Source organism: Bemisia tabaci, chromosome 1 (assembly GCF_918797505.1).
Source record: "Bemisia tabaci chromosome 1, PGI_BMITA_v3".
NCBI lineage: Eukaryota > Metazoa > Arthropoda > Insecta > Hemiptera > Aleyrodidae > Bemisia > Bemisia tabaci.
In genome coordinates this window covers 35,195,323-35,221,334 of record NC_092793.1, presented here as the reverse complement: position 1 = coordinate 35,221,334, position 26,012 = coordinate 35,195,323, and the positions used below count along the sequence as shown (strand labels likewise).

The 26,012-nt window shown below is 37.9% G+C and overlaps 1 protein-coding gene across 13 annotated transcripts in view; it reads left to right on the top strand.

The window, feature by feature from the left end:
• LOC109042363 (uncharacterized) overlaps window positions 1-26,012 on the top strand; it is a 270,886-nt gene that overhangs the window by 177,533 nt on the left and 67,341 nt on the right. For 10 of the 13 annotated variants that reach the window (XR_011899858.1, XM_072300324.1, XM_072300329.1 and 7 more), the window contains 3 exons: window positions 5,239-5,256; window positions 13,440-13,664; window positions 18,147-18,307. Coding sequence is in view for 12 of the 13 variants with exons in the window: in XM_072300324.1 (XP_072156425.1) it covers window positions 5,239-5,256; window positions 13,440-13,664; window positions 18,147-18,307 (404 nt within the window). In the remaining variant the exon portion in view is untranslated. The remainder of the gene's footprint in view (window positions 1-5,238; window positions 5,257-13,439; window positions 13,665-18,146; window positions 18,308-26,012) is intronic. The other 3 variants (XM_072300321.1, XM_072300357.1, XM_072300330.1) reach the window with 1 other exon arrangement.

Sequence of the window (26,012 nt, the reverse complement as noted above, 5' to 3'; positions counted from 1 at the left end):
AGAGATGGAGTGCATTTTTATTTTACTTGATCGATCATTAATGAAAGAAGTACGAGAAGTAGCAAAATGGAAGGCTGACAATAAAAAGAGGCGGCCACTTTATGTAACTAGAGACCTCCAAAAATTGAAGAGGTGTACATCAACCCCCTAACTTCGTGTCATTAGTATCCAGAGGGTGATAGTTAATTCTTGAATTTCAAAAGTTTTGATGCAGCATTTTACAATGCATCAGGCGAGTTAAGATTTTGCAGGAAAATATATCGTTCATTTTGATGTATCTTGAAGCAGAATTATCTTGGCCCCATACATCCAGTCAAAAGCACAGGAAATTATTTTACAGGCGTGCCTGCTGATCAAGTGCTGGACTTTGAAAGACAGAGGGATATGCGAAATATGTTCCTGAAAAGGACCCCGCACGGTTCTTATGGAAAATGGCCCTCGGTCAAATGCGTTGAAACTTCTGTATGTTGTGCAGCATGTCATCATGAACAAAAGTTCCAATAGGCCAAACACGATCCCATGTACAGTTTTCGAGATATTCGCCGTTTTATGTGCGTAAACGGAGGTTTCGCGCGCTCCCGCCGGAGCCATACCATTGTGCGGCGCCGCTCGTGCCCTTCCCTCCCAGTCACTCTCCGCTGCCCCGCCGCCCATACCTTGGCTCCTCTATCGCTCCAACTACGACGCTCACGAGGCTGTGCCCATCATTACCGGACCGCGCCCGCACGCCGTCTTCTTACGCGGCCTCTTCTTCGGCCATGTCGCCTCTTTTTCTCATCGATCCTTTCTCTAAGTCTTCAAAAACGCTTAAGAAGTCCATTTTTACGCGGCTTTTTTGCGAGTACGAGTTTACGATCGGCGATCAGAACCCTCGACCTTCGAAAGTTACTTAGGGATTTTCTTGCAATGGTCTTCCAGCCGCATCTTTAATGTCTTTTTTATGGAACCTGGAGAAAACTCGTACTCACAAAAAGCCGCGTACGCGCATGAATGTTACGGTCGACCTGCAACTCTTTTTCATCATCTCTATGGAGTTTGTCTTGGATGTACGATCTGATTAGAGGATACGATCAGCAGATAATAAGATGGCTGATAAGGTGGTGCTGCAAGATGGAGCGACTTAAGATGTGACCATTTACGCCTAAATGGACATCTCTCTTCCTCGAGTTCAGTTATTAATGATCCCTCTCTCCTCCTCCATTGGTGCGGTTCAGCTAAGTCAAGACTAAAGCAAACTTAATTCCTACTTGGGCATCGTCAGCCGACTAATTACCCTCAACCTCCGCCACGTCATTATTGAAAGAAAGAAAAAAAAAGAAAAGAAAAAACATCAACATCATCTTCCGACAGAAGTTACTTTCACTGCTTCCACATGAGAAAAATGAAGAAAAAAAAGAAAGAAAGGAAGAGGGAAGAAAATAAAAAAAAGTTCGTTTTATTTAACGTCTCTTAGGCATTCCAACTCTCTTACGTACTTTCGCATGGATTATCATTTGTTTTTCCTCTCTTTTTGTATTATTTGTGATATTAGCATTATCATGTTTAGTAAAAATGGACTTCTTAAACGTTTTTGAAGACTTAGAGAAAGGATCGATGAGAAAAAGAGGCGACATGGCCGAAGAAGAGGCCGCGTAAGATGGCGTGCGGGCGCGGTCCGGTAATGATGGGCGCAGCCTCTTAAGCGTCGTAGTTGGAGCGATAGAGGAGCCAAGGTATGAGCGGCGGGGCAGCGGAGAGTGACTGGGAGGGAAGGGCACGAGCGGCGCCGCACAATGGTATGGCTCCGGCGGGAGCGCGCGAAACCTCCGTTTACGCACATAAAACGGCGAATATCTCGAAAACCGTACATGGGATCTTGTTTGGCCTATTGGAACTTTTGTTCATGATGACATGCTGCACAACATACTGAAGTTTCAACGCATTTGACCGAGGGCCATTTTCCATAAGAACCGTGCGGGGTCCTTTGGTAGGTAAAAGCCTTTGGGCGAATATTTTGTCAGGTCTGTCTTTTCAAGAAAATTTGGATGAATAGTAGATTTGATCGCCCAATGACCAAATGAAAGTCAAATATGAATCGGTAACTGCAAGAATTTCGATTGCTTTACTCTTGTTCATTAAAGTCTTTCACAGCGTTCTCTGGTGTTCTGCAACACTTAAATGCATTTAATCTGCTCTAAGATACATCTAAATTAACGAATTATTTTCTTTCAGAACTATAATTCACCATATGCGTTAGAAAATGTCTTCTAAAATCCTGAAAGTTCAAGCATCAACTATTAGACCTTGTCTCCACGGGACGATTCATGGGATTTGTCCCAGGGAAAAATCTCACTTGCGAAGTTGGAAAAAATATTGAGTTAGTCAATACTAATCACAGTGCCAACTAAGAATCATTGTGGAGTCCCAGGAACGACTTAAAAAGAAGAAGAAGAAATTTTGTTGTGTTCTTTAACTGGAAATAGCCTAGAAGTTTCAATCCTGCGATTCGAACTTGGGAAAAATCCTGTGAAACGTCCCATGGAGACAAGGCGCTATCCCCTAAATACTAACAATAGTTTTCTCGTAACATTCATATCTACACAGTATGCACCTATTTACTACTACTACTACCTTTATGCAAACATATGTCACTGTTTAAGTGTTTAAGTTTTTTCAGAGCAATATAATCTGAGAGTTGTGCATGTGCAACTGTGTTTTTCTAAACCCACATATCGATTGCTCTAGCAACAGCTCAACATGGGTTTTGTCCTTCGAACCAAACCGATTTTTTTTCGATTCCAAAGTGCTAAAGAAGTCCGAAAATGCCCATATTAACTTCAGGAAAATTGTCTGGTGCTCAGGACGCCGCCATTTTAAATTCTTATAAAATCGCGAAAACCTACGATTAGATTTTTGCAAGTATCTCCTCAACGGTTCATCCCACGAAAAAAACAAAAAAACTAGCAGAAAGAACATAAAATTTCCTACAGAAGTCACTTTCCTTTGTTTATTCTAGCTTAATTGTTTGGTCGTAAAATGAACGTTTTCTTCAAAAATTAGCTAAAAAAGGCGCATTTTTGCTGATTTTAGGAGAATTTTTGCTTCACATCTCCGGCCACGATTATCTGAGAAAAAAACTGTTATGCTCATCAAAAAGAGCGTAAAATTTACTTCTAGAAAGCATATGTCAACATTTCCTTAACTTAATTTAACCCTGTGAAACTGTAATTTATTAGCTCTGTCCTTAAATGGTGATTTTGTTACCCATCTCCTTTAAAATCAAGATAAAAAGAAGGAAAAAATCTAAAAACGTGGCCCAAACTGTGTAACAAGGTGGTCAAATAGTGCTGCGTCCACACTATAGGGGGGGGGGGGGGACCTAGCCAAAGAAATAAAAAATGTTGAGCTCTGATGAGGATCAGTACAAAACTGATGGGGGAGAGTGTTCAGCTCAGGCAGTTTGCATTGGAATATTAAGTTTCGGTCACTCCGAGAGATCTATAATTTTGAGTCTTTTTGTACCTTTGCCTGCGCCTTTTTTAGCTAATTCTTGAAGAGAACGTTAATTTTACGACCAAACAATTAAGCTAGAATAAACAAGGGAGAGTGATTTCCGTAGGAAATTTTATGTTCAATCTACTAGTTATTTTGTTTTTTTCGTGGGATGAACCGTTGAGGAGATACATGCAAAAATCTAATCGTGGGTTTTCGCGATTTTATAAGAATTTAAAATGGCGGCGTCCTGAGCACCAGACAATTTTTCTGAAGTTAATATGGGCATTTTCGGACTTCTTTAGCACTTTGGAATCGAAAAAAATCGGTTTGGTTCGAAGGACAAAACCCATGTTGAGCTGTTGCCAGAGCAATCGATATGTGGGTTGAGAAAAACACAGTTGCACATGCACAACTCTCAGATTATATTGCTGTGAAAAATCTTGAACACTTAAACAGTGACATATGTTTGCATAAAGGTAGTAGTAGTAGTAAATAGGTGCATACTGCGTAGATATGCATGTTACGCGAAAACTATTGTTAGTATTTAGGGGATAGCGCCTTGTCTCCATGGGACGTTTCACAGGATTTTTCCCAAGTTCGAATCGCAGGATTGAAACTTCTAGGCTATTTCCAGTTAAAGAACACAACAAAATTTCTTCTTCTTTTTAAGTCGTTCCTGGGACTCCACAATGATTCTTAGTTGGCACTGTGATTAGTATTGACTAACTCAATATTTTTTCCAACTTCGCAAGTGAGATTTTTCCCTGGGACAAATGGGCATTTTCGGACTTCTTTAGCACTTAGGAATCGAAAAAAATTGATTTGGTTTGAAGGACAAACCAAGACTGGGAATTTGTTGTGCTTTGTTATCAATCATCAAATATCTGAAAAATTGGAATTCAATAAAAGTATAATATTTTGGCTTAAATTGGAAAACAAAGTTTTATATCGTTCATTTTTCTCTTGGATTTAAGTTGAAGGAGAAAGTTTTTCAATATGCTCAAAATTGAATGTTTGTTTGAAAATGACCCAAATCTGGGCAAAAAGAAGTTCAAAACCGGAAGAAAATTGATTTGAGCCAGAAGTTTACTATGATTGGAAAATGATTTTGATTTCCGGCAAAATGCTAACACAGAGAAACAATAGGCAATGGTACAAAAGTTTTTGATTTTTCCGTCTTGGAAATTTAAGGGATTGAAATTTCCAGAAATTGATTGTTTTCAAACTAACAGAAATCTGCTCCTATGTGAGGTCAAAATGAAGTCTTTTAAAAAGAAAATTGAAGAAAAAATCGAAGTTGGGCATGACCCAAAAAGCCATTTCTCTGTAATAAAATAAATTCTTGAAATGTTTGAGTCATGTGACTTTTCAACAGTATTTTCAGGATTTTTTTAATTTGTAGTACGAAATACCTTTTTGTTTCTGGAGTACTTTCTGTTCATCTACCAAGGTCTGTTTAAAAAAAAAAAAAAGAAAGAAAGAAAAAAAAATTTTAATAAAAAAAACCAAGTATCCTTTTTATTATAATTAAATTAGACAGTTTTATCAGTATACGTGCTGAAATACACAGTGCCTACAATGCACGTAGAGTATGCATATAAGTTTACACATAGATTCCATCAGTCAATGTATGTGTTTGTTTTTCAATTTTTCTTAATACTTGTAAATTTCTAAAATTTGTGTCTAGATGTACTAGTCTCTAATCTTGTTTTTTTTTTCCTCTGCTCTGTGTGTGTTCTACGTAACTGTGTTATGATACCATAGAAGACAAAACTGGAAGAAGTAAGTCTCTCTATGTGAACTGATTTTTTTGGTTTTTGCCTGTGAATTTTTGGTATGTTTATTTCTTGCTGCGCCATTGTCCTCAGTTATTAAGCCATCTCAGACAGTCATTGTCATTTATATTCAAATCATTTTAGAATGTAAATCAGTAATCTTGGTCGATGCTTCTGCCATCTCAACAAGAACATCATACTTCAGCTCTTTATTACGTTAAGAGTTAGGGGGTCAGAAGAGATTGGAGAGTTTCTTTGAACAATTCTGTTGGTAGAAGATAAACTATTAAATACATAACCGTCAGTGATATCGGTGGATGGGTTTACCTGGGACTGTGCAAGCCTGGTTGCTTTGAGTTAGATTTGACTTTTTTACACCTTTTAAAGTAGAGTTTGAGCCAATTCAAACTTTTAAAAACACTCTTTTGTGGAGATAAGCTTAAAAAAATTTGAGTACAGATCACATAATTTTGAGTTTTAACACATCATATTACCCACTCCCAACACCAACTAATCTTCTCATTTCCAATTGATTTCTCTCATATTGTAACTATTATTATCATCTTCACTCCTCCACCCCCCTTCCTTCATCATATTTTGATTTATCGTCTTCGTCAACAATCATTTCCAAGTCAGTCCACACCAGGCTCATGATGACACATCTACAAATAATGTGCCAGTCTTGGAAAAATCGGATTGATAAGTGCAATTTTTGGCAGTTTTACATGTATTTTCAAGTTAAAAAATAAGCGTGATTGAGGAGCAGGCTCCTTTATCTTATTCTTGCATGTCAACTCATTATCAGTTCAAAACCAAAGACTCCACATCTTCGACTCACAGATGGTGCCACTTCTCGGTATAAGAGCACATATTCAATTGCCTTAAAATGCACTTTTTAGACCCGATTTTCTCAAGATTGGCTCTTTGAAAGTTTGATTTTAAAAACTCATTCATCTCAGGAGGCCGTAAGTAACGTCATGTCCAAAAACTTGAAAGGACCCCGCAAACTCCTTATGGGGATGTGCACCACGATCGATTTCCAATTTTTTTATTGCGTTAAATTCATTTTTGGATGCTGATCAAAAGTCATCATTGCACCAACATTCTACGAGGCACCGTTTTCACAGTGTTTCGCAAGGTCCATGGTGGAAGTTTCGATTGTTATTTGAATAAGTGAGGCCAGGGAGGAGGTATCTATCTTCCAGCTTTTGCTGAAAACGAGGTGAACCTGGTAGTCGTTTCTCGGACTCCGTGCGCCTTTTCGTTTTACCATCTAAATCAGATTTTTTCTCTCTTCCACTCTTTTCCTTACCTATCGCCGGTTTGAATTTTCCTTGTTATGTCGCCGCGCTGGCCTCGCTTATTCAAGTAATTATCACAATTTCCAGCGTGGACTGTGCAAAATACTGCGCACACGGTGCTTCATAGAATGTTGGCGCAATGATGACTTTTGATCAGCATCCAAAAACGAAATCAATGCAATAAAAAAATTGTAAATCGAGCGTGGCACTCATTTCCATAAGGGGTGTGTGGGGTCCTTTAGCCGGTGTCGAATTTCCTGATATTCGGTGTGGGGTTCATTGTCTGAAAGTCGGGACATATTGTGAGAGAATCGCGAGATCCATTGAGCCTTGTACATATTGCTACCGGCAGACTTGTAATTAAAATGGCCAGATGGAGAAGACTAAGGGCAAATGGAGCGACTCTATTGATTGAAACGGCCGGTTGTCACAAACTAAGGGGGAAAATAAAGGAGTAACTATATTTTTTTGTATTTTTGCATTTTGCATTTATTTTATATCGATTTTTCAATAATGATTAAGCATATATGCTTTAAAAATAATCTTATTACATGAAGTTATTCAGTTTATGTTGACATACCGATGCATTTTGGCAAGAGCCGTTTCAGGATGTACTTGAAGAATAATAGGGGAGCGCGGGGTTGGTTGGCTCACTTTTTTACAAACCCTCTCCATATTCTCCGTTAATGAAATTTTTTCTGAGTTGTTTTTTTTTTTTTTTTTTTTTTTTTTTTTTTTTTTTTTTACATAAATTCAAAGCTTATACTCTTTCCTATCAGTTCCATACAAAAACACGTTTCTAAATTGATATTTTCCCAAAAAATTATCGGTTTTATACAAATTGGATTTTGAGCCATCTAACCCATGCCGGGTTGAATGGCTCACTCCCATTTCACATTACATTGGTTCAAATGGGGAGGAAATAGGCCGATCCACGGAACTGTGTTTTTTGGCTATAAAATATGCCCGAATGATCTCAAACCTGACCATCTCTCAGGCAGACATCTAAAGGCCTATTTTAAACATAAAAATTTCACTTACCGGTTGTTTTTACAGATGAGCCAGAAATTATAGCTCCCAATTGCAAAATGGAGTCCATATAGGACGAAAATCATTACATTGGTAGTCCAGAAAAAATCAGAAATCATGCATGTAACTTTAAGTAAAAAGCATCTAAAACTATTTGAAAGCCTCGATATTCGTAAGGCATTGCGAAACCAAGGAAATGTTATGAATACTTGAACAGATTTGATTGCAGCTGCTGCACCTGTCATAGAGTTACTGTGTGAACTGGCAACTATTTAATGTCTCCTGTTTATCTCTTACATACTGTTTGTCTGAATTGCTTACAAGTTGTTTATTCAAAGACCTGTCATGATCTGATTTGCATGTCATTTCAATCCCGTTTTCTGGTTTAATTTCACATCTTTATTACTCTACAAAGGCGCCCTACATGTATTTTTTACATAATTTATTGTTACTATTATTTTGTTTTGTAATTTATTATTGTTCTACTACTCCCTGAAGATGGCTTCCAGCAGAAATGCGTTGGTATATTAACATAAACTGACTGACAAACTTTATGTAATGAAATTATTTTCAAGGCGTCTAGGCTCAATCGTTAGCAATAGTCACTATGATAGGATCTCTAATGGGTTTCCATTAGTTAGTCTATTACGTATCTCCCTAGTCCATCGCAACCACCGGCTACCATCTATAGGATCCAAACATTTTCACTTTGTCTCCTTTGTCCATCACTTTGGTTATTATTTTCAATAATAAGCCTGCAGGTGTCAAGGAGCTTCAGTTAGCCTCATCAACATACTCTAGATAAGCTTTGTATCAGTTTAATATTCCCAATAATAAGCTGTTTGAGCTAAGTTCTGTGATTTTTAAAATATTTAAAAAGGACCTAGGAGCTCTGAAAAAGAGATGCTATCTCTCCTATGAATCTACTTTACATTGCCTGTGCGTACATAAAATCCTTGTTGGACTATGGTACAGGTCAGCACAGAAATAAGACAAAAAAGTGAAAAGGTAAAAAATGATGACAAGAGAACTAAAGGTAATAAGAGAAAACAGAAGAGAGGAGGCTAGCAGACAGCTGCCAGTTCCTGAGGAGACACTCTTTAAACCCTCCTAAAGCTCTCAAACAATCAAAGTGTTTTAGAAGAGGTTTATCCATTTCTCAATGCATGATCTTTTTAGAAACCTATTCAGAGAAATCCTGCCTTCTCAAGTCTCACACATACAACTCGAGTTGTGTAAAATTTCATCCGCAGTAGATTCTGTTTGAAATTAAAGTTTATCATTACTTTGTAGCATATCATAATCGATATTCAATGTCTATGCGCGCCTCTTATTCTTCTGGAAACAGTGTCTTTGTCAGTCTCATTGCTTGATTTTAATCGTAAATTATGTTTCCATAAATATGTTCATTTTTCAAACTTTGTTTGATATTTTGCAATTTTACATTTTCCTTGTTGAATTTTTGTAATTGCCAATGTACTATCCTGAAGTTTAAGCACAATACCTCAGGACCACTCGCAAATTCCTATAGGAATTAAAACCAAATATATCCTACCCAGCAACGGCCAAAAATAACGTTGTGAAAATTTTGCTTGGATGTTAATTTTAGCAGCAACGTTGTTACAACAATCTTGCAACCACTTTTTGCTCGGCAGGACAGCACCTAGTCATCCCCTTCAGCTTACAACAGCAGAGTTTTAACTTTCAATGCACAAATCAAGACCACCTAGTCTTTTGCCATTTTTACCGAAAATAAAGATTTCAAAGAACATGTCCACTTTGATTAAAATGAATGTGACGAAATTCTTTACGCCAGATTTTTTATTTCAGTATTTTTTATATACTGTTTTACATTAGCCGAAGCTTTTTGGGTGGCCTGCACCCATCTTCAGAGCTATCTGAAATACTCTGAAACGGTTGAATGAATTGTATATCATAATTGAAAATTATCATACCGGGATTGTCCAAAAAGTAAGTTTACCTTTTAAGTATCTCCAATACTAAGATAGATAGAAAAAAATCTGTGAAAAACATTAAGTGGCCACTAGGTACTCTCAGCTTTCTAAAGCAATATAGATTTTTAAATTTGGTCAAATGAAACTTTTAGAAAGTGGGTTTTTCTGGACCCACCTCTTCTCTGCGCAGATCAAAAATTTCAGGGATCTTCATCAGCAAGTAAGTGGCTTCATTTATCGTTTATCGCAAGTAAATGGATTAAAGAGGGTTGAAATTCATGCAACACATGAGGAAGCACATTTATTACGTGGAAAATACCAGGATTGACCGCGTTTACTTTTGTAGCTGTGGCATCGGAGCAAAATTCTACTAAATTGTCAGGGCAAAGTCTTAGTTGCTGACTAAATCGTCTGTAAGCCTCTGCACTATCCCGCCCTTCCAAAGAAATTCCGTCAAAGATACGGTTTTTGAAAAAGCATGCCTCTATTACATTTTCAGTGTACATTATTCTGAATTTAAGCAACTACACTCACCATTCTTGGGGAAAAAACTGATTATAGAAACACGGCTCACCGTCTGAAACCAAATTTAGCGGCATGACTCCACAATTTGACCACATGTAGCTGAACCTTTCCATGCACTGCTGATCAAACCCTCACAATCAAAGTAAACACGATCAATTGTGAAATTTTCTAGTTACTAAATGCGCCTTCCTATATTACATGAAAGTCAATTATCTTTAGTACAGCTACTTGCGATAAGCAAAAGATACAGTAGCTCTCTTGCTGATAATGCTCCGTGAAATTTTGGGCCTGCTCAGAGAGGAAGAGGATTCAGAAAAACTCATGTTATAAAATTTCATCGAGCCTAATTTAAAAATCTATAGCACATTGGGAAGCTGAGATTTAGGTCTTTTTAACGCTTTTAACATACTTTGTCTACTTATCTCAGTTGAGGAGTTATTGAGTAGGTATGTAAACTTACTTTCTGGACGACTTTCGTAGTTTACATAAACTTAATCAATGATGGAAATAGTTGGGTACAGAGCAGGATGAAGATGAACAAGACTGGTCACGTTTTTAATCTCCATCCTGCTCTACACCCTATAAATAATGTATAGCCTATAGGATCTCCTCACATTTATTTTATTACCATTATAAGCTACCTTTCTGCTCCCCTTAAGTTTTTTGTAGGTTTAAATATCTCTTTTAAGCACATTCCTCTCCTCTCCAGTCACCCTTATTAGCATGCCTTTGATTTTTCAGCCTGCACCTTATTGTATTCTGTTTCATCTATCGCCATTTTCCTCTTCATTTAATCTTTTTTGTGGAACAACGTGGGAAATATCCAAAAAATTGACATTGTTGGAAAATACTAAAACCTAAAATAATCAGGATCTGTCTTATTATTAAGAAATAAACTTGAAAAGTTTCACATTGTGAGATACTTACTTGTAAATTCCCTCAGCTCATTGCATTGTACTATCATAAGCTATATTTAGCTATTTATCAATTACTTATCAATCTTTAGTTAAGGCAAGAGCTCTACTCCCTCCACTCATTGATTTTTATTACTACAATTGAAATTTTTTGTTCAACTTTTGCGCAAGTTTAGCCCCTATTATCCCTTCAGAAGTATCCTTCACCTTACCACTTTCCTCCTCTGCAACTCTTCGAGTCGCTTACGACCACCAAAGCAGAGTTAAAACTTAGCAGAATGGAGACAAGAGATTTTGTCAAAGAGGATATGGAATACCCGCCTCCCACTCCTGCTTGCGCATTTGCTAGATCAAACACTGATTTGCAGAGATGCCAGGTTTTGCCTTACTCTCTAGCAACAACCTGTTTTTCTCCAATTTTTACCCTGTTTTTTTCTAATCTAATTTTTGCTTGAGTTTCAATATTACTCCTTAAGACAGTCTTAAAAGAAGAACTGTAGCGTTTCATGTTTTGATAGATGTTATTGTTTAATAGTTTGATTCCATTTGATTATCGTTTGTTTTTATTGTACGATTTGATTTGATTTTTTTTTTTTTTTACTGTTGCCATCCTTAGAGAATTATTTCTTTTCTGTCGCATCAGTTTTCAATGATGACTTCCAAGAGACTTCCTTTTGATTTCTATCCCTTCCTGATGGTTTTTTTCCTCGCTCCTAAGTATCTTCTTACCAAGCAATCCAAGTTCTTTCAAAGCTGTTTGTTGCTTGAATGAAGTCAAGAAGCACTCATGAAATTTTTGCCAAATTTAAAGTTGCAAATTTTGATTTTATTTAAATTTTGAAAATAATTGCGTGATGCCTTCAATTACACAGTCTCTCAGTTCTTATTGTCCTCTTTTAAAAAAATATTTAAGAAAGCTTAATAATACATGCTTATCTCCAGTAGAGTAGGCTCATTGCAAACATTTGCCAGAGCAAAAATAGATTTGTTTCGTTTAGAAAATGTTCAAAAAATCACGATGAGGGCATTGGCAAACTCTGAAATTCGCCCCCAACTTTACAATCTGCTGAATAGATTTGCGTTATTCCAGCTTCCTGCTTCTAAAACGATACCACGGCACAGGTGAACACTTTGTTAGAGAAGTCGTTCCATTCAACCCCTGCTCAATAGGATGTTTTGCAATATTCATCATGGTCGACGCTTCCCCATGTAAGTGGAAGGGAGCACAAGGTCAATCAAAGCCAACCTCTCAATTATCTCAACGAGAGGAAAATGTGAATGTAAACCCGTCGATTGTTATCAGGTGGTTAGAATCTCGTCCCGTCAAGTGTTTTGTGGGTTTGGTGTCAGCCATGGTGAATATTGAATGTTAGCAATCCATTGAGCAGGAGTTAGATGGAACGACTCCTCTAAATTTTCACCTGTGCTGTATTACCGTTTTTGAAGCAGTAAGCCCAAATAAACGCAAATTTCTTACGCAGATTGTAAAGTTAGGAGTGAGTGCATTTCAGGCTTTGCCAATGTGTCGGAGAAGTATTCGCTTCCGAATATCCGCCGTAAAAATCTTTCAATTTTAGGTGGATATTCGACAACGCTACTCTCCGTCTTTTTCGCTGATACACACCACGAACAGCGCATGCGCGTACTAGCGAGGATTCGCGATCGACGAACGCCGCATCGCGGGGTTGAGAGAGTTCGGACAGAGTGTATGGGAATTCGTAGCCGAAGGGAGCTGTGGCTTCCCCTGCGTCTTCTTCCCGAATTTACCTCCTCTCAAGGGTGATCTGTTCGTTTCATCCTAAGGATAATCAGTGTTTTTTCCTTAAGACACCTCTTGCTGCCACCACCTCTTCCGGAAAAGTCCTTTCCTCCGTCCCAGTCTACGCTACGCTTTGCGGTATCGCGACAAGACTGGATGCATTTCTGATACGTAGGGACCATAAAAGCGGGCATTGCTCCCCACAGATGCGCTCATCGTGATTTTTAAGAAATTTTCTACCAGGAATAACTCTACTTTTTGCTGTAGCAAAAGTTTGCAAGAGGCCCATTATTCCGTTTTTCTAACCTCAGTTGAATTTTTATTCTAAAAAGAACTTATGATACACAGGCCTCAGGGTCTAAGATTCATTTTAAGCTGGGTTTTCCACTGGTCCGTAAAATCCTGGAACTCTACAAAAAGGTCTGGAATTTTTCGTTTCATGCCACGCAATTTCTGACTTATTTTAAAAACGACACATGTTCCATTAGTGTGTTCTTGCACATAGATGCTTGCTTTGATGGATGAGCCAGAAATAGTAGCTCCTTCCTATTTGCAAAGTGTAGTTCGTTTTAAGCAAAGAAACAAAATTGAATTCAGAAATACTCTGTCGTTGACGTTCTTCTAGGTTTATGATTCTCATGACATGTTTTAAAATACAATGACGGAATTCAGAGTCTGCAAGTTTAAACTTTTTCCTCTGTCATTAGTTTCCTGGTGAGTTTCCTTGTGGATGCAAGAGGCGGTGCCATGCGAGGCTGTCGTCACTCTGGTGTGAGGGTTATCGTTCCCCCTCGTAAAGCTGAGCGTCCAATGCGAATCACGTGCAGATATCTGCGCAGAGACAGACTCCTGAATCCCCCTCCTTTGATGGAAGGAGAAGCCCTCGCAAGCCGCATTTTGGAATTCGGACCTGTAGGTGCAAAATTCTTAGGGTAAGCTCCTCTTTTTGTAATTTGTTTAATTTCAAATCAGGTATCCCAGGGTAAGGGCACCAAAATGCCCCTCCTCACGAATTTAGACTTGTCTAAATCCTTTCAGGAGGTCCTTAAAACATGGTTTTGGGCAATTTTTACCTCCCGACTCTAACCCCTCCCCTAGGGTGGGACTTATTTTTTTAAATCGACAAAACCAAATGTTCCACGGTCTTAAATGGTTCTATGTGATAAAAAAAAAACACGGAAGCCAACATCGAAATTTTTCCGGTTTTTTGGGCATTTTCGTCGTATATTTTTGATATTTTTGCTAGCAACACGGATTTGACGCTAGATGCCCAATAATTGGTACAAACCTAGCTCATACCTTGCAGATTAAGGGCAAATTTTTGTTTTTCTCCGAGGTCACTCATTTCGCTTGGTAATGCCGAAACTCTCCGCTCGGCAGCTCTAAAAATCGAAATCTCGCCATTTTTAACGTATAATGAACTTTTTGAGCAACCTATAATGGTAGTAAAAATCCAAAAATTTGTGGAAAGCAAGTCCATACCATCAGTATGAAAGGGCAAATGTCAGAAAACTCCTAGGTCTTTTATTTTCGGCCAAGCTATGGCCACAATGGTGGAAAACCTGTCAAAAATAGCTCAATTTTGACCGTTTTTTCGCGTTCGAAAATTTAATGAACACCCAGTAATGACAGTGAAGGTCCAAAAATTTGTGGAAAGTAAGTTCATACCGTCTGTATGGAATTAAAAAATTTTACTTCGTTCCTACGTCTTATATTCTTCATCCTGCGATACCCGAAATGGCAGCGATAACGTCAAAAATACCTCAAATTGGCCGTTTTTGGAGAATTATTTTGAACACCTTGTAGTGGCAGTGGAGGTCCGAGAATTTGTGCAAAGTAAGTTCATACCCTCCGTAATGAATAAAAAATATCTACTTGGTTCCTATGTCTTACATTCCTCGTTGTGCAGTGCCTGCAATCACTTTGAAAACGTCAAAAAAATCCTCAATTCGGCCGTTTCTTCAATGGCGAAATTTAGAAGACACCCTGTAATGACACTGGAAGTTCGAAAATTGGGGAAAAGCAAGTCCATACCACCAGTATGGAAGGGCAAATTTCAAAAGATCGACAGATGTTTGATTGTTTATTGCACGGTGTCTTCAGATACACAAAAATCGTGAAAAATACTTCCATTTTGACCGGTCTTTAGCTATCAAAATTTAATAGACACCCTGTAATGACAGTGGAGGTCGAAAACTTTGCTAAAAGTAAGTTCATTCCATCTTCATGCAATAAAAGCATTTGGTTTTGTCGATTTAAAAAAATAAGTCCCACCCTTCACCCCCTCTCCTTCAGCCCCGATAAACACTTCTCGGGGAATTTCAGGGTATTTTCAAATTTTATTTCAAATATCCCGCGTTTTTCGATGAAAATACACCGAAACTTCACCAAATTTACATCAGACCCATCAGATTCTTTAGTTAAGAAATCAAACCATATTGAACCATATTTAGACCCTTAAAAAAAATTCGTAAAAATCGTGAATTTTCAATTTTGTTCAGATTTTAGCGATGTAAAATAAAATGAGGACACATACATCTTTTTTTTGCCTTATAATGTATTTAATACACCAGTTGTTACCACAAACAAAATCTAAAGTCTTTATGCATGGTGCGTCCCACTGAAAAATGGTTTTTCGGCGCCAAAAATGGCCATCTCGGCAACGGTTTGCTCGCACGCCTTCAAGATTCTCGGACATAATTATTTAAACTTGGTTTCAATATTTCAAGAAGCATGCCCCAGTTTGTTGGAAAAGGTTTCAGGTCGATGGAGTCTCTGTGTCCCCTGTGAAAAAAACGGTTAGCTATTGCAGTAGAGGTTACTTGCAGCCATAAAGATTTTCTGGCAAAATCACTATTTTTCCTCCCGAGCATTTGAAAATCATGCTCTATTCTTCTTAGATAGGGTTTTAGGTCAATCGAGTCTCTCGTCTTACAAGTTAAACCAGTTTTTTGTCACTAAAACGGTCAAAATTGTCATTTCAGCAAAGGTTACTGGCTTGCAATTAAGATTCTCGATTCTGTTTGGCTCTAAACATTTGAGTAACATGCCTAAGTAAGTCAATTGGGTGCTTCCTGTAAGAAAAATTGGTTTGTAGGTGCAAAATCGCCATGTTTAGTACAGTGCCAATTTTTTTTTGAATTCTAGTGATCATATGAGGTATGCTGGTCGCACAAGACCATTCATTATAGGACCATGGTAAGAAGATGGTTTTTAACGCAGGACTGTAGTTCATATTGACACAGCGATTTTATTCATGTAAAGTTAAGGAATAGAAGCAATCATAATTCCTCCTTTTTTTCTGTAATTTAATAATTTCATTAACTGCGTTTCCATTCAACTGAGAAACAAGAACCCTAATACGCGAACGTTGGGGACTTTTTCATCTCATGAAATATTTGCAAATAATAGTAATTCTATGTTCCGGGTATGGTTTTGGAGTTCCAGAGAAAAAGTCTCATCGGTTGTGTTCTATAGGAGGGAGTAACCTCTTTAGTCGGCACAAGAAAGCTTTAGAAATCTCTTTTCAACACGTTGAAATACTTTAAAATTGAAAGTGGCATGTGAGAACTTCCTTCTTGTCATAATGAAGATCAAAGCAGTCGACTTAAAACCTTGCGCAGCACTCGTCTCTGTATGGAAAAGTCTTACACTTAGTTGTCCATTACTTTCATCTACAGGGTGTTCCAAAAGTCCAGCCCCCCCCCCCCTCCAACTTTTGAACAGAAAAATGAAACTTTGGGAATGTTCCTATCTCAAAAGGGACCATCTTTTGGGGGGGGGGGGGGTCAAAATTTTGGTCGTCCCTCAGGGGAATATTTACCAAATTGTGTTCGCTTTTAAGTAAACATTGCAGAAATCACTTCGAACTAATTTTAAGGGGGATTCGGACCCCCAAATACGTCCATTCAAAGGTCATCCAATTTTACCGCGAAATAAGCCAATTTCCCCTAGATTAGCCTCCATATTATCTTAGCAGAGTCAAAATCAGTTTAACGTTACGTTGGCAAGTCCCCAAATTTCGGGTAAAGTTCAAAAAAACAAAATTTAAGGTGATTAAATTTGACAGTTTCAATTTCGTTCTTTTGAACTTTTCCTAAATTTGGGGACTTGCCAACATAACGTTGAACTGATTTTGACTCTACTAAGATAATATGGAGGCAAATTCAGGGGAAATTGGCTTATTTCGCGGTAAAATTGAATGATCTTTGAATTGACGTATTTGGGGGTCCGACCCCCCCCCCTTAAAATTAGTTCGAGGTGATTTCTGTAATGTTTACTTAAAAGCAAACATAATTTGGTAAATATTCCCGTTTTTTCTTTACGATAATTTGAACTGGAGTTATGATTGTTTGATAATAGGTCAAATTGGACCTCTGACCTATTATAACTTGGTCAAAAATTAAGATATTGATCTGCGTTTTGTGCCAAATTCTTAGTTTCTATGCTCTTTCAAATGAGGTATCACAAGATAGGGGTTGCCATTTGAAAAAAAAAGTTGGGAGCCTCCTGTCGCTCCCTGAGGGGAGACCAAAATTTTGACCCCTCCCCCCAAAAGATGGTCCCTTTGAGATAGGAACATTCCCAAAGTTTCATTTTTCTATCTCAAACCGTTATAAAGTTAGAGGGGGGGGGGGGGGCTGGACTTTTGGAACAGCCTGTATGTAGTAAAACGAAAATGGTCTTGATGCCACTAAGGAATTTGCCTGTGAATGCCTTAATGGCAGAAGAACGGTCGACTGCTGCTTGCATGTTGCATAAATTACTTATTTCCTTAGAAATGAATAGGTTTTTATCAAAAATTATCCATCCAGCTGAAAAGCTCTCCTTCCTTTTTAAGGTCAGCAACGGTTATCCCAGTGATAAATGAAGATAGTGATGGAGGCTGAATGACTCAAATGCAACCGATTCTCTTCTTAATCTTTACATTTTATTCATTTTGAAATGGACCGCGTTAAACAGAAAGGAACCAAGCCGCATCAGCTATTGCCAAATTTAACCGGCTAATTTCATTTTTTACATGAAAACAGTTGTGCAGATTTTCGTGCAAATTTCAGTGGATTTACTCCATAGTACGAAGCAAATTCCTCAACATTTTTAAAGGGATCTGCACAAACGTTTTCTCGTAAAAAATTAAATTGCCCAGTTAAAATTGGCAATAGCTGATGTGGCTTGGTTCCTTTCTGTTGAACGCGGTCCAAATGTTCCTCAATCTTGGAATTATGATTTGTCCCAAAATCTGATAGGCGCCGTCTAGTGGATTTCTTAAACATGTAAAAGTTTACTGTCCTCTTAATTCACAAGTGCAGATCCTCTGTATGGAAGATCCTGCTCCTCAAGTTTAAAAGATGAGTAGTCCTTTTGGCTATGAACTTTCTTTTTACCTAAAATTTCGATACTTCTTTATTTTTCAGTCCTGTTATCATAGAAGTTCCACATTTTGCATCCTTGCGAGGCAAAGAGAGAGAACTAGTCATTTTACGATCTGACAATGGATCTTCGTGGCGAGAACATACCTTAGAGGCTAGTGAGGAAGCTGTCCAAGATGTTTTAAATGAAAGTTTTGAAGGGGAAGGTAAAACTTTATTTTTCATCCATTCTCTATCTGTGAGTAAAGTCGAACCCAGCTTTGCCCATTTGTGAACTTTTGGAAAAGATTGGACATTATCTTAGGATTGAATGGGTCTAGTTTCAAAGACATCCACAGTGTGCGAGATTGGACCTGTTTGGTATGTGCCTTTGTTTTGAAACAATACAGAGGGTTAAATCTATTTCTAATTCTTAAAATAACTATTTTACACCATGTCTCAACAAATTGCCAAACATATGTGCCTCCTTAAACTTGCAAAACCTATTTTAAGATTGATAAAAATATTGTCGAAATGTGATCATTTTGCCGTACACAACCCTGCAAAGTCAATGGCACCATGACTCCTCAACCTCTATCTGCACCCTTTCGTTAAAGAGATGATGGTCTCATTCACTAGTGGCCCTCAAAAGCCTTGTCAGGAGCATAGTTGTACTCAAATTTAGTGCATTTAGTCACATCTATACAGAAAAAGCCAATTTCCAAGGATGGACCCGTTTTTCTTCTTCTAAACCAATATTATATATCCTGAAAATACAATAATTTGACATATTATCTGAAAATTCTTTCATAAAGCTCAAATTTAAGATCATGAATTTTCCTATGGACACTATGTTTATCATAAAAAAACTATATATCAGGGAAAGGCATGCTTGTATGCAGTGCACGGTGCAAACTGCCTTAATGACAGAAGCAGTGCTTGCCAGGTGGATGCCAAACTAGACTCTTGGTGTGCTTTTGCGCCATTTTAAGTGGTATATTCAAATAGGATCCATGAAAACCAACTCAAGGGAGTAACTTTTGATGTTGTTATCATTGAATAAATAAAAATAGGTCACATATTTACTGGAAATGATAATAAAGTAATAGATTTTAAATAATAAAGAGCGACGCCAAAAACGACCGTTTTTTGGCACAATTTGGGCCAGAAGGGATTTTTCTGAAACCGGGCCCAAACGATACCTTATGATACCCTAAAACTCAGGTTAAAATTTTAGCTTGAGTATACGCACGGTTTTTGAAAAATGAGGGGGCAAAGTTGCCAAATCGCCATCACTCTGGACAGCATTTCTCCAGCAAAAAGACGGAAAAAATGGACGAAAAAGTTACACCTTTGATGGGTTTCGGCTGTAAATGTTCTTATTGCGCCCCCAAACATTTAACTGTGTTCAGTTTCAAAAATTTTGATTGCACAGTGGTCCAAAGTGGGGAGAAATCGTCAACAAATCATGATTCTTTGTCAAATTTTTAAAAATGGAAATAAAACTGTCAGTCTGCTGCAGTTTTCATGGCTAACAATGTTCTTATCGGTCCTCAATGCATGAAATTGTGTTCAGCTTCACAAATTTACATCGCACAGTGGTCAAAAATGAGGGAATTAGTGGACAAATTAAGATCCTCTGTGAAACTTTTTAAAAATGAAGTGAAACTGTTGGTCCCCAGTAGAGTTTAGATCCTGGAAAAGTTAATGTATTTAATTTTCTTAATTATTACTGCATGTCAGACCTCATTGTCTAAAGAACGTTATTATAGAATAAACTTTGTGGCATTATCTCGATAAAATATGCAAACTTTCAGAAATTTAAAAAAAAGAAGGAAAAATGGAGAAAAAATGATTTAGACAGTCCAAAAAATAATTTAAAGAATTTTTCCAGGATCTAAACTCTACTGGGGGCCAACAGTTTCACTTCATTTTTAAAAAGTTTCACAGAGGATCTTAATTTGTCCACTAATTCCCTCATTTTTGACCACTGTGCAATGTAAATTTGTGGAGCTGAACACAATTTCATGCATTTAGGACCGATAAGAACATTGTTAGCCATGAAAACTGCAGCAGACCGACTGTTTTATTTCCATTATTAAAAAGAGGGTTATTCAAAATCGGCGATTTTACCCTATGCTTGGATTTTGCCCGGAGTTGGATATGTTGTTCCCTATCACGAGACACGCCTTTTTCCGGCATTGGCAAGTTCACCCGAAATTTTTCCCGCGCGCTACAGCGTTGCCAAGTTGAAAACAGGCAAATTCCGTAAGTGACATTAAAATTGAGCTATGAAGATGCGGTTTTAACGAAAATTCTCTAAAAATTACGCACTTTTAGGAAATGACCATGTTTTTAATGTCGCATTAATTTTAACATGCATTATTGCCAAATTTCCGATTTTTAAATTCGACAAATGTTACATATCCGCAAATACCCAAAAAGGCTATCTTCAAATTTGAATAAAAAGTTGTCTAATCGATAGTTCGTTTGATTCCGCATCCATCAATATATTATAGCTCGCTGGGAAACTTTTGGTTCGCGAGATATCATCATTTTTGTGAACAGCTTTATGGAGCGGCGGCGCTTTTTGAGTCCGGGCGGATAGAAATTTTAGCCTCCCAAAACACCGGGTAGCATTAATTCCATGGTTTCCTATGTAATTTTTGGCGCTGAATCCGAATTTGACCATTTCATAAAAAAATTGTCACCAAGATGTTGCCAAATTTGGCAAAAATTGCTTAAAATCGGCCTTTTTGGCGGATTATAGCCTGTGACTTGCCAGGAGTTGATCAGACGACAAAATTGGTTATTTCCACAGTTTAAACTCGTTGAACTATCTACAAGCTGAGTCAAATTCTTTCTGCTCACGGTAAAATTAAACGCGCGACAAGCAGCAAACTGAAAAAAAGACACCGAAATTGGCGCTTTTTGCGGTTTTTGTCGTAAGTTTCTTGTTTTTCGATTAAGAGAATGTTTCTTAGGAAAATCTGAATTACTCTGAGTGTAACGACAAACTACTGTATTGTTACATATATAGATAAAGAGCCGCTTTAACAGCGGTCTCTCGGGCCCCGCGACGCCTAACCGCCATAGTCCCTTGTCCACCCACAGGTCCTCAGTAATTTGGAGCGCCCTTGTTCCTTTTTAAGCCCCTTCTTGTCCTTCCCTGGGCGTCTTCTTCAGTTTGGTGTCGTTACTTTTTTCTATTAAACTCCATTACCTCAGAATTATAAAATAAAATTGTATACTAAATATAGGGTAATGAATAATAACGGTCAAATACCGCCAAAATTCAACGATTGTACGTAATTTTGGCAATATTGCAATGCGTCTTGTCTTGTTTTAATGAAGTCAGTCTGAGGAGTACATTTTATTCATTAATTTTTAGCAGAACATTTTCCATTATTGTTTCAAAATGTGGTTTATTGACACGATTCGATAAAACTCACTATTTTATGAATTTTTCCTCTCTGAACTAAATACCCTAGTTATTAGTATATATCTAAGTTGAAAATTAAATTATTCTACAGAAGTGTATTATTTTGCAAGAGAGATACATTTATAAAATTTAAAAATAAGAGGTGAACAAAGAATATAGGACAAAAATATCGAAAAAACCAGCGAAAATTAAAGGATTTTGTTTAAGCTTGGCAACATTGGAATATGTTCGATTTTATTTTATTGTTCAATTTTATTAAACTCTGCTCATGTTGTTCATAAGTATAGTCAAGAAACATTCTCTTAATCGGAAAACAAGAAACTTACGACAAAAACCGCAAAAAGCGCCAATTTCGGTGTCTTTTTTTCAGTTTGCTGCTTGTCGCGCGTTTAATTTTACCGTGAGCAGAAAGAATTTGACTCAGCTTGTAGATAGTTCAACGAGTTTAAACTGTGGAAATAACCAATTTTGTCGTCTGATCAACTCCTGGCAAGTCACAGGCTATAATCCGCCAAAAAGGCCGATTTTAAGCAATTTTTGCCAAATTTGGCAACATCTTGGTGACAATTTTTTTATGAAATGGTCAAATTCGGATTCAGCGCCAAAAATTACATAGGAAACCATGGAATTAATGCTACCCGGTGTTTTTGGGAGGCTAAAATTTCTATCCGCCCGGACTCAAAAAGCGCCGCCGCTCCATAAAGCTGTTCACAAAAATGATGATATCTCGCGAACCAAAAGTTTCCCAGCGAGCTATAATATATTGATGGATGCGGAATCAAACGAACTATCGATTAGACAACTTTTTATTCAAATTTGAAGATAGCCTTTTTGGGTATTTGCGGATATGTAACATTTGTCGAATTTAAAAATCGGAAATTTGGCAATAATGCATGTTAAAATTAATGCGACATTAAAAACATGGTCATTTCCTAAAAGTGCGTAATTTTTAGAGAATTTTCGTTAAAACCGCATCTTCATAGCTCAATTTTAATGTCACTTACGGAATTTGCCTGTTTTCAACTTGGCAACGCTGTAGCGCGCGGGAAAAATTTCGGGTGAACTTGCCAATGCCGGAAAAAGGCGTGTCTCGTGATAGGGAACAACATATCCAACTCCGGGCAAAATCCAAGCATAGGGTAAAATCGCCGATTTTGAATAACCCTCTTTGACAAAGAATCATGATTTGTCGACGATTTCTCCCCACTTTGGACCACTGTGCGATCAAAATTTTTGAAACTGAACACAGTTAAATGCTTGGGGGCGCAATAAGAACATTTACAGCCGAAACCCATCAAAGGTGTAACTTTTTCGTCCATTTTTCCCGTCTTTTTGCTGTAGAAATGCTTTCCAGAATGATGGCGATTTGGCAACTTTGCCCCCTCATTTCTCAAAAACCGTGCGTATACTCAAGCTAAAATTTCAACCAGAGTTTTAGGGTATCATGAGGTATCGTTTGGGCCCGGTTTCAGAAAAATCCCTTTTGGCCCAAATTGTGCCATTCTTGGCGTCGCTCTTTATTTTCAATAAATGAAAAACTTAGGTCACGAGCAGCCTCAAACCCTGGAACTTGAGATCACCAGTCAGATGCTATGTCTGCTCAGTCATGGAGACTTTATTTATAGAAGAGCTTAGAATCAGCAATATATCAAATTTTTTAGTCTTAAAACACCGTTTCACTTGCTACAATAGCGCAGCTGATCAAGTCCGCTGAACTACTAAGAGTGAATTGGTTTTCTTTCAATGTTATTTTATTGTGAATTTCTTGCATGATAATTTTACACATTGATATTAAATATAAATTAATGATGACTGTACAGCATAGTGCCTAAAACGGGAATAACCGGGGAAAACCGGGATTCATCGGGGAATGAAAACTTACAGGATAAATTCGGGAATCTGTTCCAGAAACTGGGAATCTCTTCCTCTACTGCTTAGCAATCATTTCGTTTTCAAAGGCAGTCTAGTCTGACGGAGCGCTGTTATTGACTTCTTGAATGACACATTTGAATTGTAAATCATCAAAAGAATGGAGGAGCTTTCATTGACCAGATAATAAAAACATCAGGAACACTATCGGATTCAAAATTTTGAACGTAGAATTGATGTGGCACAGAGCCTATTTTCTCAAAATTACTTTAGAACACCATTTCCCAGTAAAAAGTGTATCTTTGGAGGAAAAGAGGAGCAAAAAAATTTAGAGCAAATAGGCCGTGCGCTGTATCAATTCTAAGGAACTTTTTGCGTAGAATCAAAATCTGAAGTCGAAACATACCCTTGCCTTTTGAAATTTTCGACTTAGGACCCTCCGAAGCCTCGAAATTTTTGGAGGGTCGTGGCCCCTGTAATTTTGGATCAACAGGGGTCGTGTGGCACATCGATGAAAAGGTATTAATCTCTTCTCTCAAAAGATTTTTAGATTTTGAAAATCGAATAATATTAACTTCTCCAGTGCCTAATTAAAATTTGCCCAAAAAAATGCCCCAATATGTCCCGTAACTCCAAAGAATGGAGGTGTAGGGAAAACTGCTTGGAACAAAAATCTCTTTTTTTTGGCAATAGAATCTCAATCCAAAGTCAAAACATACCCTTCCTATTTGAACTATTCGAGAAACGCAGGGGAAATCTCCTGAAGAAACTCCTAAAATGGGGTTTTGGAGGGCTGAATTTCATTGAATTCTTTGGGGTTAGTTAAGCCCTGATAGTTTTTGTCCCGAAGCTCAATTTTTGGTAGTTTCCAAAATGAAGATTGTGGACAGGTGCTCGGGAATACTCGGTATATGGAACTCTGAAGAGTTATATTCTTTTCCCCCGAAAATCTTGGGGAAGTGGTAGAAAACTTTGGTTTCTCATCAGGGAATAAGCTCCTGAAAATCAGGGAATGAGCCTGGTCAAAAATTCTAGACACCTTGTTGTTCAGGCTACAGTGAAACTTATAACTTTCGTACATGTGTTCAGGAAAAAGGTTTAAATGTACAAGTAATATATTCAGGGTTATCCAAAAGTCACTGACCACCATTGTAACTTTTTTCCAAATTGAGATAGAAGTTTGAAACTTTGGCAATGTTCCTTGGTCTTAAGTAGCAACTTTTTGGTCCCCCCAAAATTTTGGGGGGCGGCCCCCCCCCTTAGGGGGGCGGGGGCTAACTTTGTTTTTTCAAATAGCAACCCCCCCTTTGTGATACCTCATTCGAAAGATAATAAAAAAAGAAAATTTTTGGCGCAAACCACAGGTCAAAATGTTGACTTTTGACAAAATGGCGGCCGGTCAAAGGTCAAAATGGAGGAAATCTGACATCTCCGTTGTTTATGGACGGATTGGCGTGAAACTCGGAATCTTGGGGTTTTTCGAGACAAGAAAAAGGATTCTAGCATTGGTTTTCCAGAAAAGTCAGTCCTTTTCAAAATGGCGGCCTAGAGCAGGAAGTGGATATTTAGGCTGCTTATCGTTGGATTTGCATGTAACTTGGTATCCGGGGGTATTTCGGCACGAGGAAACCGAATCTTTCATTGGATATCTGAAATTCCGACAAATTTCAAAATGGCGGCAGAAAAATGGCGGGAAATCTGTTTTACGGCTTTTTACCGATGGATTTGAATGAAATTCGATATCCTCGTGGTTTTTAGCTCAAGAAAAAGACATTTTTCATTAGATTCTTGAAATGTTTAATAATCGTTATCGAATTTCATGCAAATCCATCGGTAAACAGCCGTAAAACAGATTTCCCGCCATTTTGCAGCCGCCATTTTGCAATTTGTCGGAATTTCAGATATCCAATGAAAGATTCGGTCTTCTCGTGCCGAAATACCCCCGGATACCAAGTTACATGCCAATCCAACGTGCTAGCCTAAATATCCACTTCCCGCTCTAGGCCGCCATTTTGACCGTCGCCATTTTGAAAAGGACTGACTTTTCTAGAAAACCAATGACAGAATCCTTTACTTGTCTCGAAAAACCCCAAGATTCCGAGTTTCACGCCAATCCGTCAATAAACAACGGAGATGTCAGATTTCCTCCATTTTGAACTTTGACCGGCCGCCATTTTGTCAAAAATCAACATTTTGACCTGCGGTTTGCGCCAAAAATTTTCTTTTTTTTATTATCTTTCAAATGAGGTATCACAAAGGGGGGTTGCCGTTTGAAAAAACAAAGTTAGCCCCCGTTCCCCAAAATTTTGGGGGGACCAAAAAGTTGCTACTCTAGACCGAGGAACATTGCCAAAGTTTCAAACTTCTATCTCAATTTGGAAAAAAGTTACAGGGGTGGTCAGTGACTTTTGGATAACCCTGTATATATCTATTGGGTCAGACCTGGAAGCTGGCTAGTTCCTACAATTTAACCTTTTTGAGGCATATGATCTCGCTCGAGTTATCTAAAAGTTGGTTTGCCTCAACGTCTGGATGGGGATCAAATGGTGCTCGTAATTAATTGGTGCTCTAGTGTACTTTTTCCCCACACTTCCCAAGCAGCACCCGTGCCACATTCAGGT